General features: G+C 40.5%; 1 protein-coding gene across 2 annotated transcripts in view; it reads left to right on the top strand.

The window, feature by feature from the left end:
• Positions 1 to 20,489, top strand: part of RGS6 (regulator of G protein signaling 6) — a 319,358-nt gene that overhangs the window by 242,275 nt on the left and 56,594 nt on the right. For both annotated transcript variants that reach the window (XM_070758388.1, XM_070758379.1), the window contains exons 9-14: positions 1,844 to 1,925; positions 2,822 to 2,896; positions 7,975 to 8,073; positions 8,580 to 8,641; positions 11,275 to 11,385; positions 13,069 to 13,194. In XM_070758388.1, coding sequence (XP_070614489.1) covers positions 1,844 to 1,925; positions 2,822 to 2,896; positions 7,975 to 8,073; positions 8,580 to 8,641; positions 11,275 to 11,385; positions 13,069 to 13,194 — 555 coding nt within the window. The remainder of the gene's footprint in view (positions 1 to 1,843; positions 1,926 to 2,821; positions 2,897 to 7,974; positions 8,074 to 8,579; positions 8,642 to 11,274; positions 11,386 to 13,068; positions 13,195 to 20,489) is intronic.

The following is a 20,489-nucleotide window of genomic DNA, read 5'->3' as shown; positions in this document are numbered from 1 at the left end:
GCTCGCGTCATGGCTCGTAACTTGGAATACTCGCATGTGGAGCAGCTCGTATCTAGAGGTACTACTTGTATTAAGAAAAGCATCACATGACTGTAACCTGATTTTACAACCTTTTTTCCATGGCCTTTAACCAAGACCTCATAAGACCAAAACGTGAGGCCTCCTGCTAGCTTCCCCACTGACTTTGTTTGTTCAAAAATATCTGTGAAGATTGCAAATGGGAATCAGGTGACTCTCGGATGCTGCAATGATCATAAACACCTGCCAGTTGCCAAGCACCCAAATTGCAATCAGGTAACCATAGCAATGCTACATTGGTCATAAGTGCATGGACTACAAAATATTACCCATGTTACCAAAAAAAGGGGGGGGAATACTGTTGAAATACTGAAAGGCATGTGGGACATTATATCAAACCCATTCTGTGTCCCCCAAAAATATGTATTTGGGCTTTGAATATCATTTTGCCAATTACAACTGGAATCTTCTCTCTACTTCACTAAACTTTTAGTGGCTTAATCCAATGATTCAATCAGGCAGGACACTAATCATAAGTAAATGATGTTGCTACAGATTATTTTATTGATATAAAATTTTTAAAAGAATTAAATTTAATTTGAGTCTTTCTGTCCTCAATACAGTTTATTTCTAGAAATAAATATAATTTTTAATAAAACAATGACATGGGAACACACACATGTGGCATGTTTTCTCTGTTCGTAACTCATTCCGTGGCCTTTCTGCTCTGACAGATTTTTCCACTACTATCCGCTGGGCATCCCTAAAGCCTCAGGCAATATTAAATGAGCTGTATTAATCAATGTCAACCACATGGATAAGAGTGGATGCTGATTGTTAAACTCCTTCTGCGCTAAAGCCATTCGATTTATGGACCTAATTTTAAGTTGGTTTGACTGTTGTGGCCATCACATAGTCTGTAATTCCTTTCTAGAAGTTGTCAACATTTTGGGTGGAAGGGTTGACAAAAATCCTTAGTGTATATTCACATTTGATTGCTTTAACAGGTATAATATAGATCCAGTAAAACTATATGGTCACTTGGTTGAATTAGGTGTCTACGGAAATGGAATAAATAAATAAAATGTATCCCTAGTTTAACTGCCCTGTTTCTGCAAGTTACTCCAAACAGAGGCTGTAAACAGAGGGTGTATTTTTATTTACCACTAGAACTAATTTTAGATTTTAGTTTAAATCTCTTAGCGGTATATGCAAAGAATTGACTCTTAGATGGATTTGGATGGATGGATGGATGTATCCAGCAGGAGCACTATATTTTTGGTATAAAATTTTAGATGGATGTTTTCTGCAAAACATAAATATCCCATTGCCTATTGGTTGTACTTGTACTTCTCTTTTAATGGCTGCCTCGTATAGTGACCGTTCACAGTTGCAACAATAGTGAAAAAGTAACTTGGCAACATGACTTCACATTTATGACCTTCGTATTTCTGTAAAGCAAAGGAAAGTCGAGCACAGTTGCAGTTTCATTTAATGTCCAATTCGCTTAGGGACCAAATTGCAAGCCCTATTTATGGAACAAGGACTATCTGTATTCACATTAGATGTTGAGCCAATTAAGCAACCACATTTTAGCCTAGGATTCTGGGCAATCCTGTACAGTTAATTAATTGTAAACTGGACTAATTGCACATGCAAATACGATATGATATAGAAAGGGACTAGTTTGAATTGTAATGGCAGAATGCTCTGTATTTATGTTTTTATTAACTAAACATTCATAAGGAATATGAATATCAATTCTCGCACAAATCAGGATTGAACCTCAAACTGTTTTTGATTCTATTTTATTTGTACTCTTTAGAATTGACAGAAAAAAGGATAAGACAGAAAGGAAGATTCTGGATAGTCAAGAAAGAGCCTTCTGGGATGTCCATAGGCCGGTGGTAAGATTCACAGACTAGTTATTCTTTTATAATCAGCTAATTATAAAATATCTGGAGGCCATGTAGGCTGTCCAGGTCATTCTTTCTGAATCAAAGAATTCAGGTGGCTGGACTACCGATGGAGTAGCCATGATAGCACACGGAGGGTCGGTTTCCTCGTCGCCAATGTAATAACTCTCAAAGCAAGGTTGAATCAAGCAAGGTTTATTTTGCTAACAGGACAAGGAAGTCAATTCAGTCAAGAAGCAATGGAGTATTGAGAGCTCTATACAATGACAGTTCTCCTATTTATACAATCTAGCCCAGCAACAGGGCAGTTTTACAAAGATACATTTTAAGCACCAAAAGAAGGCAACCAATCAACATGCAATAAACAAATCTGAACTTTTGACTTTTACCCTGTCTGGGTAGGTCACCCAGGCAAATATCTAACAATGTGTGTATAATTTGGGCAATCTTTTCAATCTAATGGCCACTAAGAGCAATAGTTGTAAGTCAGAATTAGCTTGGGATCTAAGAACAGTATATAAACCTAGCTATTATATAAAAGTGGAGTTCAAACAAGTACTTTATCTCCAAAAATTGAGTGGAGAAGTCAAATGATTTTGGTCTCTATAGCCTTGAATTTTAGCAAAGTGCACCCAGTGATAGTCTATGTCCTGCAAATAGAAAATAGATAAACCCATTCTTCCATTGAACTGAGCCTCACTGAAAGCTAATTTGTGCTGAATTAGCCTGCTGTGATTTCTAAATGAACTTCCAAATGTTAGATTAAAAATGCAATTCTAATTGCACCATGAGTCAGAATTTGAAATCATTGGTCTGTAGAAAATGAAAGGCAGTATATACATTAAACAAAATTAATATTTTTGTATGTGGGTTTCCCCCCCCCCCAGCCGGGCTGTGTGAATACAACAGAGATGGACATCAGAAAGTGTCGGCGAATGAAGAATCCACAGAGGGTCAAAAAGGCAAGTCTCTTTTTCTCTTCTCCAAAGAACCTATAAAACATGCTAGATGAATTTTTATGGGATACATTTAGTACTGATCTATAAAAAGACGTTGACATCAGTCTAAGTAAAAAAATAACCCTCAGTTCGGGTAAATATTTCTGTAAAGTTTGTTTATATATCTTTATGTAATGACCTGAAATTATTACTTTTTAACATTATACAAAGGCCTTTAAGATAAACCTAATGTCTTTATGTATCCTTGATTACATCTAGAAAAAAAAATGAATAATTGTATTCAGTTCAAATATTATATATAATATCCATTTCAAATCTCCATGTTTAACGTTCATAAGTATGTACTTTTATAATTATAGTAATTGAAGTTGGTAAAGGTTTAGACTGTAATTTTATTCTGTACTTTACTGTGCTGAAAAAAGTTGAAGTCTATTAATCTACTAAAATTTCTGTTTGCACATAACATATACAGTGATACCTTGTCTTACGAACTTAATTGGTTCCGGGAGGAGATTCGTAAGGTGAGAAGTTCGTAAGATGAAACAATGTTTCCCATAGGAATCAATGGGAAAGCGATTAATGCGTGCAAGCCCAAAATTCACCCCTTTTTCCAGCCGAAGCACCCGGCTTTGCACTCAGGCTCCCCTCCATGGGAAACCCCACCTCCGGACTTCCACGTTTTTGTGATGCTACAGGGGAATCCCAGCAGGGGAATCCCAGCATCACAAAAACGGGCGCTTCGCTGGCAACGGAAGTCGGAGGTGGGGTTTCCCAGTGAGGGAAGCCTCAGCAAAATCACAGCATCACAAAAAGACACCCATGCAGAAGCAAAAAACTCAGTAAAAGTTGCCAAAATTTTGCTCGCGTGAGATTTCAGGGAAATCACACGAGATTTCCCTTGCTGCACAATTGTAGAAGCCAAATCTTGCACGTTGGTGTGCATGTACACATCGGGGATCCTATTTTTCCAACTGGAACTGCACACCGATCTGCATAACTAGCAGCCCATCACTAGTCCCCAGCCTAAAACTGCTACAGGGTTTCTCCCCAACAATTACTTAACAGGATAAATGATTGAAAGAAAAGGAGTTCCTGTGGATTTTATTCTGGCACAGTGGTACCTCTACTTAAGAACTTAATTCATTCCGTGACCAGGTTCTTAAGTAGAAACATTCTTAAGTAGAAGCAATTTTTCCCATAGGAATCAATGTAAAAACAAATAATGCGTGCAAACTCATTAGGAAAGAAATGAAAGCTCGGAATTTGGGTGGGAGGGGGAGGAGGAAGAGGAGAAGGAGAACAGTTGCTGCCGAAGGAAGAAGGTGAGGTGAGGAGAATAAAAAAAAAATCCAAAACTTTTAAGGCTTAAAAAAAAAAGAGGGACTCTGAGGCGGCGAGGATGAGCACACACCTCCAATACACCCGGCGCAAGGCTGCCTCTCTTACACTGCCTCCCATACACTGGCTGCTGTTGCTGCTACCTGCTGCCTCTTCCTTCCCAGGCTGAAGGGCTCCTCTCTCCTCTCGCTCACTCACTTTGTAGCCTACGCTTTTCCTTCGCTGTGGTGACTCCTCGGCTGCCCAGAGCAAAGGAAGTGTTTCTTTTTTCTGGGTACTGGCAGAGGTTTATTCCCTGTCCAAGTGCCCAGAGAAAGGAAAATGCTTTGTTCGCTCTGGACAGCCAAAGCCTCCTTAAGCATCACCAAAAGGCTCCTCTGGCAGCCCAGAAAAGCCCGAGATGGCCGGGATTAAAGGGGGAATGGCAGGAAACTGGCCGGGCCTTCATGGCACTCTCAAATTTCCCGGGAAATTTTTCCGGGCTCAGGTTCTTAAGTAGAAAATGGTTCTTAAGTAGAGGCAAAAAAATCTTGAACACATGGTTCTTATCTAGGAATGTTTTTAAATAGAGCCGTTCTTAAGTAGAGGTACCACTGTAGTTCTATAGAGAATTCTCAGTCAGCCAGGCCATGGTTGTTCTGAAGATGTTTTTCAGGAGGTAACTGGATTTTCCTATTTTTCTCTCAAGACGTTTTGTTTCTCACCCAAGAAGCTTATTCAGCTCTGAGTGGATGGTGGGGAATGGAAGGATTTATATTTTATTTAAAACACTGCTCAAGAAAATAAAGGGAGAACACTCAAAGAACACATCCTAGATCTGAATGAATGAAATATTCTCATTGAATACTTTGTTCTGTACAAAGTTGAGTGCGCTGACAACAAAATGAAATTGATTGTCAATCAGTGTTGCTTCCTAAGCTGACAGTTTGATTTCACAGAAGTTTGATTTACTTGGAGTTATATTCTGTTGCTTAAGTGTTCCCTTTATTTTTTTTTGAGCAATATACAGTACTATATTCCCCCCGGAAGCAGAGTAAAGACGCTGAGACGTATTGTGGATTAAATAAGGGTCATTTCATTAAATTAGCATAAATTTAAATAAATTTGAATACGTAAATTTAAATATTTAAATTCAAACGTAACTAAGGACCTGCAGAGGCCAAAACTAACGAGGCGGAAATTCCTACCAAAAACGTCCTTGGCAACATTGGGCAAAAACTCCTTGCTGAACCAGGTGAAGGTAGCCACCTTCACCTGGATCCAAGCCACACCCCTTCGTCATGTGGGAGGAATTCACCCTCCAATCCCCCTGGGAAATTGGATCCGGTGATTCCCATGGACATCCTCTCTCCAATCCCCGAAGTTGTTCCAACCTCTAGTTCCTGGAGAGAGGCGGTCCATCACCCTTTAAGGATGCCCAAAGGAGCATGCTTCTAATTGCCCATTTCCGCCCCTAACCTGCCAAACCCCAATGACCAAAGGGAGGCCTATGCTAACAACTAAGTGCGCCGCACCCCCTAACCAATCCAGTCCGTACCGTCAGTGTGGAATAGGCGAAAAAACGGCCGCCTCTAAAGGGGAGGCTGCAAAAATTCCTATTCGGCCCCGAGGCGACCTCCTTAGGACACACTGTTAATAGCGGAGGGTGGGCGGGTGTTCGCTTTTGGGAGCCAGGAACGCAAGGAGGAGGTCCTATTCGGACCTCCTCCTGTGACCACTAGATGGCGTGCCTCACTTGGTGCGCAGCCAGAAGCCGAATTTCCGGGTTCCAAGAAACCCGGAAATTCGAAGCTCACTGAGCTGCCGGCAGTGTCCCCTTGCTCCGTGGGGAATTTCCACCAGCGGTTTAATCCGCTGGTCGTGCATCTCCAGTAGTTATAGGGGGCAATGCTGATCTCTGCTTCAAGGCCATTGAGCCAAAGACATTTCTGTTGTCATTGGGGTCAGCATGACATCGCTGGGCACTGTTTCCTCCCAACCAAAGTAGTATCTTTTATCTGTGGTACTCGCATTTGCATGCTTTCGAATTGCTAGGTAAGCAGGAGCCCATTGCGTGATGCTGAGCTTTCAAATCCAATCTGTCGTCTTTCCAGCTGACAAGCTGAATATCTTAACCAGTGTGCTCCATAAATGATTGAAAGTAGAATAAGATGCAAAGGACTGCAGACCTTTCTGCAAATTAATTTGGATATCATTTAAGATTAGTCATTGCTAAACAGAGGCTACTTGTCTTTTGAATGTAACAGCCACACATTTTTTTTCCTATTCAATTTTTCCTATTCAACTGCATTTTCTCTTTATTTAATTTGCATTCAGTCTTCTACTGTTGTTGGGGGATTTTTTTTTGTCTTACCTTCTTAGCTCAGTTCCCCTTTCTTCTTGCCTCACATTATTCCTATATTTATCCTCCTTTTTGTTTGCAGTTTCTGCTGGAAGAAGGGCAGCATGTGGAAAAATTGTGCATTTCTGGATGAGCATGGATTGTGAAAATGAGGGAGAATGATTGATAGATGCAGATGAGAGATCAATCAATTCTATAAATAGGGACGCTTACTTGACAGGCAATTTTAATCAACAATTACTGGATGGTTTCCTGCCTCACGTATCCCAGCGGCTAGTCAGATCCCACAGAGTTGACCTTCTCCAGGTCCCGTCAGCCAGACAATGTCATCTGGCGGGATCCTAAGGGAAGAGCCTTCTCTGTGGCGGCCCCAGCTCTCTGAAATCAGTTCCCCCCAGAGATTCACACTGCCCCCACCCTCCTCACCTTTCGCAAGAGTCTTAAGACTCATTTATGTCACCAGGTATGGGGCAATTAGATCAAACACCCCACCCCACCTGTTTACGAAATGTGATGTGTGGTTGTGAATGAATTGACTGACTGATTTTAATATATATGGGATTTTAGTCATAATTTTTAATTAATTAGATTTGTTGTATTGTTTTTGTATCTTGTGAGCCACCCCGAGTCTTCAGAGAAGGGCGGCATACAAATCTAATTAATAATAATAATAATAATAATAATAATAATAATAATAACAACAACAATAATAATAATAGCAGCAGCAACAACAACAACAACAACAACAACAACAATAATAATAATAATATGTCACCTGGTGGGGCCCAGGGGAAGGGCCTTATCTGTAGCTGCTCTGGTCCTTTGGAATCAACTCCTCCTAGAGATTTGCATTGCCCCCAACCTCCTGGCCTTTCGAGAGGTTTTAAAATACACCTTTGCTGACAGGCCTGGGGCTGTTGAACGCTGACATTCTGCTCTAGCTAATAGTATGATGGTTTTGAGGATGAATTTGCTTGAAATGGAGTTTTAAGATTTAGGTTTGATGCTTGGGTTTCATAAATTTTGTATTTTGTATTGATTTTATTTTGATACAAACAAAAAACACTTTCCTGCATTTGCATAAAAACCCGAAGTAAAAAAATGTTGTTCAGTCCTTTATTTGGAATATGACTTCTAGCAAACACATACCCACACACGCATATATTACACATGTACATGTTTATCGAGATGAGAAAAAACTCCAGGATCAATGACAATCATTTTTTTATACGTGCTTCATATTATTATTTCCTCCTTCATTTTCTGGCCACTCTTTCATTAGAGAATACATTGTTCATCTTCCTTTTGAATTAATGCGAACTTTAACCATTGAAAGATGTGCAACCTCTCCCTACTGAGGATTACTCTTATGTAGCAAATTATTTTCAACTTTTTATTACAGTCAGTTTATGGAGTTACAGAAGATAGTCAGTCCCAAAGTCCTGCACATATACCTTCCCAACCAATTCGCAAAACAACAAAAGATGACGTCAGAAAGCAAGTAAGCGAAATGGCTTTGAAACTGTTTCTTTTGCATTTGAGAGACGGGTTGACTTTTTAAAATATATATATATATTTCTGTAGATGTGACACATAATCTTCAGTAAATAAGATATTAAAAATTTGTTCGTTCCGATAATTACAATTGGGGTGTGTGTGTGATTAACTAGTAAATCAGTTGAATTCTATCCTTCATCCCCCTTGCCATCTTCTTTTTGGTTCTGCAAAATTTACACAAGAATAACAAAGTTGGAAGAGTGTTGGAGGTCTTGGATATCTGCAACATAGAGAAGAGAACAACAAATTTACTTAAAGTTGATGGGTAAAATGCCTTTCAGATATAGAGCAGAGTACTTGGATACGTTGGATTAGAGTCTATATCTTTCAATGTACAGTATTATGATGCAAATCATGGAACCCATCAAATAAAATCACTGGCATAGCCGTGCGTCTATGCAGCTGCATTTAGTTGTTTCCTCAAGCGCTGTTTTCATTTCTTTTCTTCAGATATCATTTCTGAACGTTCAGATAGACAGGCATTGTTTAAAAATGTCTAAAGTAGCAGAAAGGTAAGCAGTCCAATTCATATTATTATCACTGTTGTTGCTATTTTTCCCTCCAATAGTTGCAAAAGCATATTTTCAGACTTCAGGAATTAGTTGTTGATGTATGCGTGCTTTCTCTTGTTAACATGCACTGACAATGGATTATTTGAACAGCTTGATCCTGATTTGCAAACATGTTTTAGAGCAGGAGTGTCAAACTCGCATCTTCGTGGCAGCATCACGTGATGTATTGCAACTTTTTTCCCTTCACTAAAACGGGCATGCGACACATCTGGCCCACAGGCTGTGAGTTTGACAGTCCTGTTTTACCAGAGTTTGATCAAACCAGAACTTTCTATAGTACTTCACATCCAGTATATTTTATCACAAGAGTGCCTATATTGTTATTTCAAAACAACCATATAAATCATGGCAGCTGAGTTGTTACGTTCTCAAACAAACTTACCAGTTTCCCTTGTTGCCTTTCTTGAGATATAAGACTAATGAAAAGCTTCCATAAATAACAAAAATGCAATTTAGAACGACAATCCAAGGTTGTTTTTATACTTCACAAGCACAACCCACACAACTCAACAGACTTTCCCATCATCAGCCCATTGAAACTAAGTTTTGATGAGAGAAAAAAAAATAAGAGAAAATGGAAGCCAGCAATGATTGAGACAAAATAAAGTTGGATGGAAGATCAAACTATTGCTTACTGTCATGTGCATAAGCATCAGACTGGTTAAACTGGTTGTCCCCTCCCTTTTTCACACTTTCTCTTGTGGATACAAAAAGATTTGACAGAAGTATCCACTTGGAACTCTGGTTCTTCTAAGCCAGTGATGGCAAACCATTTTTTCCTTGGGTGCCGAAAGTATGTGTGTGTGTGCTATTGCACCTGCATGCATGCCCCCCCCATGCTGCCCTCTGCATGTGCGCACAACCCTCCTGTTCCCTCATATGCTAACTTCCGGTGAGCCCGATAGGCCCTTTTTTCGTCCTCCCCAGATTCCAGAACTTCCCTGTGGGGCAAAAATGACCTCCCTCGCCCCCCCCCCCCCAAAGAGGCCCTCTGAAGGCTGTAAATGCCATAATCTCATCCTAGCTGCACTTACTATTTGTATATGTATTGTATCACTTGAATTGTTAAGAAGATATATAAGTATAGATAGCTTAAACTGGAACAACCTCTAGTGACTGATATGGAAAATGGCTTGTTAAACTGCTCTGAATTCATTTTGCTAAGCTGTAAGTATAGTTAACCTACATTTCAGCTTGTCAATATTGATAGATCGTGGGCATAGTTTCCTGTGGTGTACTTTATTAATTCTGATAAACAGAGGAGGCGCATAAACTAATTATTTCTGGGAACTAGCAATCGGAGCTCTGCAAAATGAGCTAGGGAATCTCAAGAGTGCAAGTTTCTGTATTTATTTACTTACAACTATTGGACATGCACAATTAAGAAAACAAATGCAATTGCTGGCCTTTTGCCATAGTAAGAATCCATTCATTCAAAGAGTAAATGTGAAAATGTGACAGAAAAACAAAAGAAATCATACATAAGCAAAAAGCAAATGACAACACACCACAACCCAATGAATTAATAAAACGAGCAAGAAGGAAACTTTAATGTGGTGAAACTACATCAACATGAATATTTAAATGGACTTTAAAGAGTCTTCAAATGCCTGGTGGATTAAAAAAGTTTTCACCTGACATTGGAAAAAACACAAATGATTGAAATAAACCATTTGACTTGGAATACCTTTTGCATTGTTCTTGCAATTATTTTTAATTTCCTGCAACACTTATCATTGCGTTGGAAAGCATTCCATTCACACTGGCATTGTTCGTGCAATTCCTATAGCAGTGATGGCGGACCTATGGCATGGGTGCTATAGGTGGCACGCAGAGCCATATTTGGTGGCACACAAGCCATTGCCTTAGCTCATGTGTGTGCCGGCCAGCTGATTTTTGGCCACAGAGGATTGGGGAGGGGGCTTTTTGGCTTCCAGAGAGCCTCCAGGAGGATGGGGGAGGGCGTTTTTACCCTTCCCCAGCTCCATGGAAGCCTTTGGAGCCTGGGAAGCATGAAACACAAGCCTACTGGACCCACCAGAAGTTGGGAAACAGGCCATTTCTGGTCTCCAGGGGGTTGGGGAAGCTGTTTTTACCCTCGTCATGCATTGAATTATGGGTGTGGGCACTCGTGCATGTGTGCACGCTCTTTCGGCACCTGAGGAAAAAAAGGTTTGCCATCACTGTCCTATGGTCTTTGCAACATTCATTTTTCTTTCCCATTATTTTCTCCGTTGCTTCCCTTGATACAGCAAAGGAAGCAGTGAAAGCTTTTCCCTCTCCTGACTCCTGATCTGTAGTGGTCTTGAGAATGCAGTTAATGAAATGAGATCGGACAGTGAGGGCCAAAAGACCCTGAGGCTGAATTGCTAGAATTTCTGTTAGTTGTGAAACATTGTGATTCTGGTGCCTGGTGATATAACATCATCCTTTCAACGACAGATTCAAGAGAAGACAACTTCTCACTAGCAGCCATGTCTTTTTAATTATTATTTTCAAATGTATAGAGATATAATACATTTAAAGCATTTAAAAACTTTCCCAATGTGCTTGATTTTCTTTTTATGTTACAGTTTAATTGCTTATTCAGAGCAATACACGGATTATGATCCCTTTATAACTCCTGCGGAACCCTCCAATCCCTGGATAAATGATGACAGCGTGTTTTGGGACTTAGAAACAAGGTAAACAATAATCCACTTTTTCAAGGATATTTCATTCTGTTCTGTATTAAGGAGCAAAGACTACCAGATGCAGAGCTCTTCAAACTTGGCAACTTTATGACTTGTGAAGTTTTTAAGAAAATGTTGGATAACCATCTGTCTGAAGTATTGTAGGGTTTCCTGCCTAGGCAGGGGGTTGTACTAGAAGACCTCCAAGGTCCCTTCCAACTCCATTGTTATTGCTGCTGCTGCTGTTGCTGTTGTTGTTGTTATTTCTCCACTTCCATGAGAAAGAACTACCACTGATCAAAGACTTCATAATCCATGGAAAAGCATGGATCCCCATGGACAATTGGTGGGCCACTGGGTGATGCAGAATGCTGGACTCGATGGGCTTTGGCCTGATTAAGCATGGCTCTTCTTATGTTCTTATGTTCTTAAGCAATATCCATGAAACATTATGCACTATACACATAGTCCTCAACATTCAACAATTCATTTAGTGACAGTTCAAACTTACGACACTGAAAAAAGGGACATGACTATTTTCTCACTTATGACCATTGCAGCATCCCCGTGGTCACGTGATCAAAATTCAGTTGCTAGGCAACTGGTTTATATCTATGATGGTTGCTGTGTCCCAGGATCACGCAATCATCTTTTGCCACCTTCCGACAAGCAAAGTCAATGGGGAAGCCAGATTCACTTAACCACTGGGTTACTTACTGCGATGATTCACTTAACAACTGTGGCAAGAAAAGTCGTAAAATGAGGCAAAACTCACTTAATGAATGTCTCACTTAGCAACATAAATTTCAGGCTCAGTTGTGGTTGTAAGTTCAGGACTACCTGTATTTATGACAGTTAATATCCACCTTTTATTTGTATGTACTACCTAGTCCTGTGATGGCAAATCTTACGGCATGCGGGCCACAGGTGGCACACGGAGCCATACTGGAGGGCACGTGAGGCCTATGTTAGCTCCAGTGCGCATGTGCGCATTGGCCAGCTGAATTTTGGCCCTGGGGAAGACAGTTTCACCCTCTGGAGGCTTCATGGAAGCTTCTCTGAAGCCCCAGAGTGCAAAAAACTGCCCAATGGACAAACTGGAAGTTTGGAAAATTCTACTTCCGGTTTGCCCCTTGTGCTGTTTTTTGCACTCCAGGGCTTCCGGAAGTTTCCCTGAACCTTCTGGAGTGCAAAAAACACCACAATGGATGACCCGTAAATCTTTTTTTTTTTAAATCAAACTTCCGGGTTGCTTGTTTGGCCATTTTTTTCACCGTCCCAGACTTTAGTGATTCCTGTGCACATGCATGGAGATAGGGGAGGGATTGTGCACAAGGGCAGCATGGGGTGAGGGGGTGGATTTCTGAGGGAGGAGAGAAGGGGTGTGGGCACATGCACGCATGCTAGCACATTCACACACACCCTTTTGGCATGCAAAGCAAAAAAGTTTCACACTCACCGACCTAGTCAATGCGTCTCTTTTTTCAGGCGTTCTAAAAGGAAAACACCTCATCAGTTTTCATACACACAGATTCCTTTCCTGTCATAAATCAGACAGGTGTTTTCAAGCATTTTCTCCAGTTTCATTCATTTAGTGCTGCAAGCAGTTTTCAGTTGAGCCCACTCCAAAGGAAGATTTGACAAAGAACAATATGCTGATGGTTGCAATATTTTCTTCTCTGTCCTTTTACTTAGCAAAGAGCCTTCCCAGCATCGGGTCAAGCGATGGGGCTTCTCTATAGATGAGGTGTTGAAAGATCCTGTGGGGCGTGACCAGTTTCTTCGATTTTTGGAATCAGAATTCAGTTCTGAAAACCTCAGGTAAGAAGCTAGCTACAGCACACTAGTGGTTGGGGGCTTCATACACTGAAGGGCTGCAAAACATTTTACTACCACACTGTGGACATGGTTTATTTTGTGGGTGTGGCTTGCCAGCCATGTGACCAGGTGGGAGTGACTTGACGATCATGTGAATGGGGGGGCTTAAAGGTCATGTGACTGGCTTAAAGGTGGCCAACTTGACATCACTTGTGTCAAAGGTTTGGGTTAGGGTTAGTGTGCCTGGCTTCTCCTTGCCTAAAGAGGTACATCCAAAATATACTGTTTAATTCTATGTATATATGCTATATGTGTACATACATATTATACACAGGCACACAAACAATATACATTATCTACTATATAAAGTGTATGTACACACAAACACGTACTCACAGCTCTTCTAAAATTATACACATTCAACCTCATTTATTGTGATAGGAAAAACATAACCCAGAGCCCAAAAGGGAAAAAGAGAAAAAAAATTCAAAATTTTTCTACCGATTCTATGTACCTGACCATACCTATAGGAGACCGTCATTGGTTTCATACCAGGGGAGCATTCCCTGGGCTCAAAAATAAGGACTGAAGGAATGAACAACAAGGGGCTTCTCAAGCAAGAAATACTACTTTGGTCTACAGTGACACCTCGTCTTACAAACCCCTTGTCATACAAGCTTTTCGAGATACAACCCTGGGTTTAAGATGTTTTTGCCTCTTCTTGCAAACTATTTTCACCTTACAAACCCAAGCTGCCACCACTGGGATGCCCCGCCTCTGGACTTCGGTTGTCAGCGAAGCACCCATTTTTGTGCTGCTGGGATTCTCCTGAGGCTCCCCTCCATGGGAAACCCCACCTCCGGACTTCTGTGTTTTTGTGATGCTGCAGGGGAATCCCAGCAGCGCATAAATAGGCGCTTCGCTGGCAACGGAAGTCCGGAAGTGGGGTTTTTCAGCAAGGGGAGGCTCAGCGAAATTGCAGCATCACAAAAACACAGAAGTCCAGAGGTGGGGTTCCCCATGGAGGGGAGCCTCAGGGGAATCCCAGCAGTGCAAAATTGGGCGCTTTGGCTGGCAAAAGGTGTGAGTTTTGGGCTTGCACGCATTAATCGGTTTTCCATTGATTCCTATGGGAAACATTGTTTCATCTTACAAACTTTTCACCTTACAAACCTCGTCCCGGATCCAATTAAGTTCGTAAGACGAGGTATCACTGTATATATTATTTAATTAACTTAAATTAATTAAATTAAATTAATTAATTAAAAGATTAATCTTTAAATCCAACTTTAGATCAATTGGAATGAATGTCACCAAGTCAGACGTGACTTCAGATAATCCCCATGGACGATTGTTTCCTATTTTGGTGTCTCTCCAGTAATACCCTACAGCACTTCCAAGGGCAATTTGGAAATTCATCGCAGAGTCCAAAATGGCATTTGCAGCCATCCTTATTCAAGGATATTATGGTGGGATTTGGATTGACAGAAAGAAAGCTTCCCAACTGTGCAGAGATTTCTAGTAACTTTGTTGCTGAGTGAGACATTTGCTAAGTGAATTTTGCCCCATTTTAAGACCGTTCTTGACGCAGTTGTTAAGTGAATCACTGCGGTTCTTAAGTTAGGAATCACACTGTTGTTAAATGAATCTGGCTTCCCCCATTGACTTTGCTTGTCCAAAGGTTTGGAAAAGGTGATCCCATGACCCTGGGACATCGCAACGGTCATAAATATGAGTCGGTTGCCAAGCATCTGAATTGTGGGACCATGGGGGTGCTGCAACAGTCATAAGTGCCCAGGTTCACCTGGTGCACCAGTTGCGGCCCTATTTGGACCGGGACTCACTGCTCACAGTCACTCATGCCCTCATCACCTTGAGGCTCGGCTACTGTAATGCTCTCTACATGGGGCTACCATTGAAAAGTGTTCAGAAACTTCAGATCGTGCAGAATGCAGCTGCGAGAGCAATCATGGGCTTCCCTAGGTATGCTCATGTTACACCAACACTCCGTAATCTGCATTGGTTGCCAATCAATTTCCGGTCACAATTCAAAGTGTTGGTTATGACCTATAAAGCCCTTCATGGCATCGGACCAGAATATCTCCGAGACCGCCTTCTGCCGCACGAATCCCAGCGAGCGATTAGGTCCCACAGAGTTGGCCTTCTCCGGGTCCCGTCGACTAAACAATGTTGTCTGGCGGGTCCCAGGGGAAGAGCCTTCTCTGTGGCTGCCCCGACGCTCTGGAACCAGCTCCCCCCAGAGATTAGAACTGCCCCCACCCTCCTTGCCTTCCGTAAACTCCTTAAAACTCACCTCTGCCGTCAGGCATGGGGGAATTAAGGCATTCTCCCCTCCCCCGGGCCTATACAATTTATGTATGGTATGTCTGTGTGTATGTCTGGTTTAATAATGTTTTTTTTTTATTTTTTTAAATTTATTAGATTTGTTGTGAATTATTTTATTGTATGTTGTGAGCCGCCCCGAGTCTACGGAGAGCGGCGGCATACAAATCTAATAAATAAATAAATAAAAATAAATAAATAAATAAGTGTAAAAACGGCCATAAGTCACTTTTTTCAGCATCATTGTAATTTCGAATAGTCACTAAACAAACCATTGTAAGTCAAGGGCTATATGTAATTGGGACAGCACAAATGTCATTTTCTTAAGTTCTGTCTATAGCTCCCCCTCTTATTTACTCCTTTAATTTTGGCTTTTAGCAAGAGCGATAAGATAAAGTGCTTTTTAAAGGCCTCCTATCAATGTAGTGAGAGTGTGGATATAATTTTCTAAATAAAGAAAGTGAGAACTGAAGTAAGATTAATTTTCAACCCTTCAGTGCAGAACAGACCCAGTTTGTATTTCCAGCTTTGGTATCCAATGTGCATCCACTAGAAAAGTATTTCTCAAAATATGTTTCCCCTTGGGGACCCCCCCCCTCCCAAGACCTGCTCCCTACTGGTCTGCAAAATAAATTTTTTTGCTAGATTTTGTTGAAAAATAATACAATATTAAATCCCATCAAACACTCATGTTTGATAGTGAGAATGACAGTGCATTTGCCAATTTTAAGATTGCATTATGCATTAATGCAGTGTTTCCCAACCTTGGCAACTTGAAGATATCTAGACTTCAACTCCCAGAATCCCCCAGCCAGCATTCGCTGGCTGGGGAATTCTGGGAACTGAAGTACAAATATTTTCAAGTTGGCAAGGTTGGGAAACACTGCATTAATGCATTGACCTATGGAATGGCTTGCTTCCAGAAGTTGTGGGTGCTCCAATACTGGAGGCATTTAAGAAGAAACTGTACAGCCACTTATATTATTATTATTTATTAGATTTGTATGCTGCCCCTTTCCGTGAATGCCGCCCCTTTCCATGAAATGGTATAGTCTCTCTTGCTTGAGCAGTGGGTTGGACGAGAAGACCTCCAATGTCCCTTCTGACTCTCTTATTATTATTATTATAAATCTGCCTACCAGGTATTCATCTGGCTAGGGTTTTTAGTCTATTCAGCACATTATTTTATCTTCTGGCCTTTTTCAGAAAGAGTAGGAATGAAAACAAACCTGCAAACAATTAGGGGTGTGAAAAATGTTCTTCGGAGGGAATAGGAAGCTGGGAAGATCATTAGCACCTAGTTAGGGCTGGGGGAAAAAAGCTTCAAAAAAGCTATATTCAGAGTATAAGATGCACCCAAGTTTTGGGCCTTTTTTAGGGAGGAAACAGGTGCATCTTATATTCCGAAAAAACACAGTAGGTCTTTTGAACATTTATTATTATGTTTCACTAATATAGATTAACTTTTAGTATATACTGCTAGTTTATATATGATATGCCAGTAATGGCGAACCTTTTTTTCCTCGGGTGCCGAAAGAACGTGGGCGTAGACTATCGTGCATATATGAGTGCCCAAACTCATAATTTAATGCCTGGGGAGGGCAAAAACAGCTTCCCCCACCCCCCTGAGGCCTTCTGGAGGCCAGAAACTGCCTGTTTCCCAACTTTTGGTGGGCCCAGTAGGCTCAGGTTTTGCCCTCCTCAGGCTCCAAAGACTTCTGAAGGTAAAACACCCTCCTCCATCCCCCCAGAGATCTCTGGAGGACAAAATTGCACTTCCAGAGCCTCTGTGAGAGCCAAAAATCAACTGACTGGCACAAACATGCATATTGGAGCTGAGCTACGGCAACAGCTCGTGTGTCAACAGATATGGCTCCACGTGCCACCTCTGGCACCCATGCCATAGGTTCAATATCACTGTGATATGGCATATGCTAAATAAATAAATATTTATTTCAAGTGCCATTATTTCCATCCAATCTGGTAAACTTCAATTATCATGATCACAGAAAATTCTGAAAAATGCCTTTCTTCTTGTGGCCACTCTTCTGAGGTATTACCATTTCTTGAATTCACTCAGGCTAAGAGAAAATTTAGAGAACAGCTCCTTCACATGATCTCAATGAAAGATGTCTTCTTCCAAAACCTTATCTCAACATATCTTAATCATCCCAAATGGAAATATGCTAATCGTACCAATTCATTAATCTGCCCATCACAAAGTTCAACAGCCTTCTTTCAGACTTTAGTAGAGCAAACAACATAAAATAACAGAGTTGGCAAGGGACCTTTGGAGATCTTCTCGTCCAATTTCCTGCTTGAGCAGGAGACCCTACACCAGCTCAGACAAATGATTGTCCAGTCTCTCTTTAAAAGCTTCCAATGATGGAGCACCTGCAACTTCTGAAGACAAGTTGTTCCATTTGTTGATGGCTTTCACTGTTAAGAAATTTCTCCCTGGTCCCCTAGGTGTTTTCTTTCCTTGGTTAGTTTCTATCTATTGTTTCTTGCCTTGCCTTTTTGTGCTTTGGAAAAATAGTTTGACACACCTCCACCCTCTCATCTTTGTAGGATCCTCTCTAATATTGGAATATTGCTATCATGTCTCCCCAAGTCCTTATTTTCATTAAATTAGACATAGCCAATTCCTTTAACCATTTTTCATATATTTTAGCTTTCAGTGCCCAAATCATTGTTGTTGCTCTTCTCTGCACTCTTTGCAATGGGAAGTCTCAGCTAGAAAAGGCATTAGAGACAGAAGGGAAAGGAGACAGGTTGGCTGTGGAGCTTCATGTGAGACAGATTACCAATACCTCATCAATCAATTAACAATTCTACTGTGTTAAGGAAAATCATTATGTTTTCTGAGACCTTTCAAAATGGCCTGCAATTTTTTGGTATGAGTTCAGCAAGGTCTTAGTCAACAGAAGTGTTATTATCCAGTTTTCTAAAACAGTCTTAGGAGACTGTACTATTCCAATACAATTTTGTCCTTGTTTTGAGTCCTAAGGTCAAAATGGTATCCTTTAATTATTTTGTACAACGTTTGTCCTATTTATCCTACATAGAATATTGAGAGACTCAATGGGTCCTTGGGGCTCTCTAACCTTGGTTGTTTCCTTGCAGATATTTCATTACCCAAAATAGGTAACATCATCAGTGCTAGTGTTAGAGAATGTTAGACAGACTTTGTTGACAGTTAATAGTATATATCATTTTACAGAAATATCACCTCTAATCTTGTATGTGAACTTGTTGGGGCCTGTGATAATGGCGTTGGTGAGAATGGGAAAAAATATCTGGTTTTGTTACAGGGGGCTGGTTCCCATTGTTCTCCTTATTGTTTTTGTCTTTTATTTTGCTAGTGACAATCTCCCTTAATTTGGGTGGTTTTCCAAGCTGCAGGTGACTGGCCAGTAGAGTTCTGTGGGATTTTTAAAATTATTTCTGTAGTGTGCCTTTTAATATGTCTTTCTTGGGAATTGGCCTGGCTCTATTGATTTGTCTATTGATCTTGTTAGGTGGGTAGTTCTCTCCCCTGAATAGCTGGTTTAATTCCATCAGTTGAGCATCTTTATCAGGTGGGTGAGAATAAATGAAGTTGTGGTGCCGAGGCTGGCTATAAATGATAGATTTGGTAGCTTGTTCTGATTGAAACTGGAGGGAAAAGTTATGCAAGTTTCCATATAATCTGTAGGTTTCCATATAATATTTATGTAGCAATTGTATAGTTTTATGGTAACATCAAGGAAATGGACATTTTGTAAATAGGCTAAGATTAATGCTGGGTTGGGTGTTGTAAATGTCATGATCAAGTTTTATGAAATATTCATTTCCATGAGTCCAGATGATTAAAAAATGGCATAAGTGAATATTACGTAAAAGAGAACTACAGTTAAGTGTTGGTTTAAGTCAGTCATGAAATTAGTGGCATATGTTTGAAGATGAGACATTTTATAAAGTGTCCTCAAAACAAATTTAAATTATTTTACTCCTCCCCGCTCCCAAGGGGAAGTCAACACCAATTGCAACTGTCCTTTATCTTTTCCCAAAATGGAAGTTGTAAAAGAATTGGAGAATTTTCAAGGAGCTCTTTAATATTTAACCCTTATCTCTGCTCCTTTTCAAAAGGACAAGAATATTGGGTTGCCCAGTGCAGGAATGCTCTGGAGAAATCAAAGCATAGTCTCAGCCATAAACAATACAGAATTTGCTACCACTGAACTGGTAAGTCAAAGAATTTTGGCATCCATCGGTACACCTCAGCAGCATTTGGAGAATTAAAAGATATACTTTACCGAGTTAAAGGCAGATGGGTGAACAGGAGCAGCATTAGTGAACAAAGTCCAAAGCTTACTGAGACAATAAAGCAGTAAGCGCAAGAGGGGAGCAATTATACAAGCACAGTTTCAGGGCCTAAAAATGGTCTCATCAAAATTCTGCAGCCAGAAGGGCCAAGTGAGCACTCGGCTGAAGGATTTTGAACTTTCAGAATCCTGTGGGAAAGATAAGCTATTTCAGTACTTTGCCTATAGCAACAAAATGCCCAAGGTCAATCTTGAAGGGAACCTTCGCCATCTGTTCTCTGGACTTTTATCTTCTTTTGTATATCTACAAAAATCCATAGGATGCAGCGATGATTAAAATTCTCCTTCTCTTTTCTTAATCTAGAAAGGAGCAATAATTTGACAACCTTGAAGCTAAGCAGAGGGGCATTTGGGGATTTTTAAAAAAGTGAAAATGAGAAAAGAGGTCCACTTAAATGGAAGACTGGAATATAGAAACATAGAAACATAGAAGTCTGACGGCAGAAAAAGACTTCCTGGTCCATCTAGTCTGCCCTTATACTATTTTCTGTATTTTATCTTAGGATGGATATATGTTTATCCCAGGCATGTTTACATTAAGTTACTGTGTATTTATCTACCATGTCTGCTGGAAGTTTGTTCCAAGGA

This window comes from Erythrolamprus reginae, chromosome 1 (assembly GCF_031021105.1).
Source record: "Erythrolamprus reginae isolate rEryReg1 chromosome 1, rEryReg1.hap1, whole genome shotgun sequence".
NCBI lineage: Eukaryota > Metazoa > Chordata > Lepidosauria > Squamata > Dipsadidae > Erythrolamprus > Erythrolamprus reginae.
This window is presented reverse-complemented; position numbering and strand designations above follow the sequence as displayed.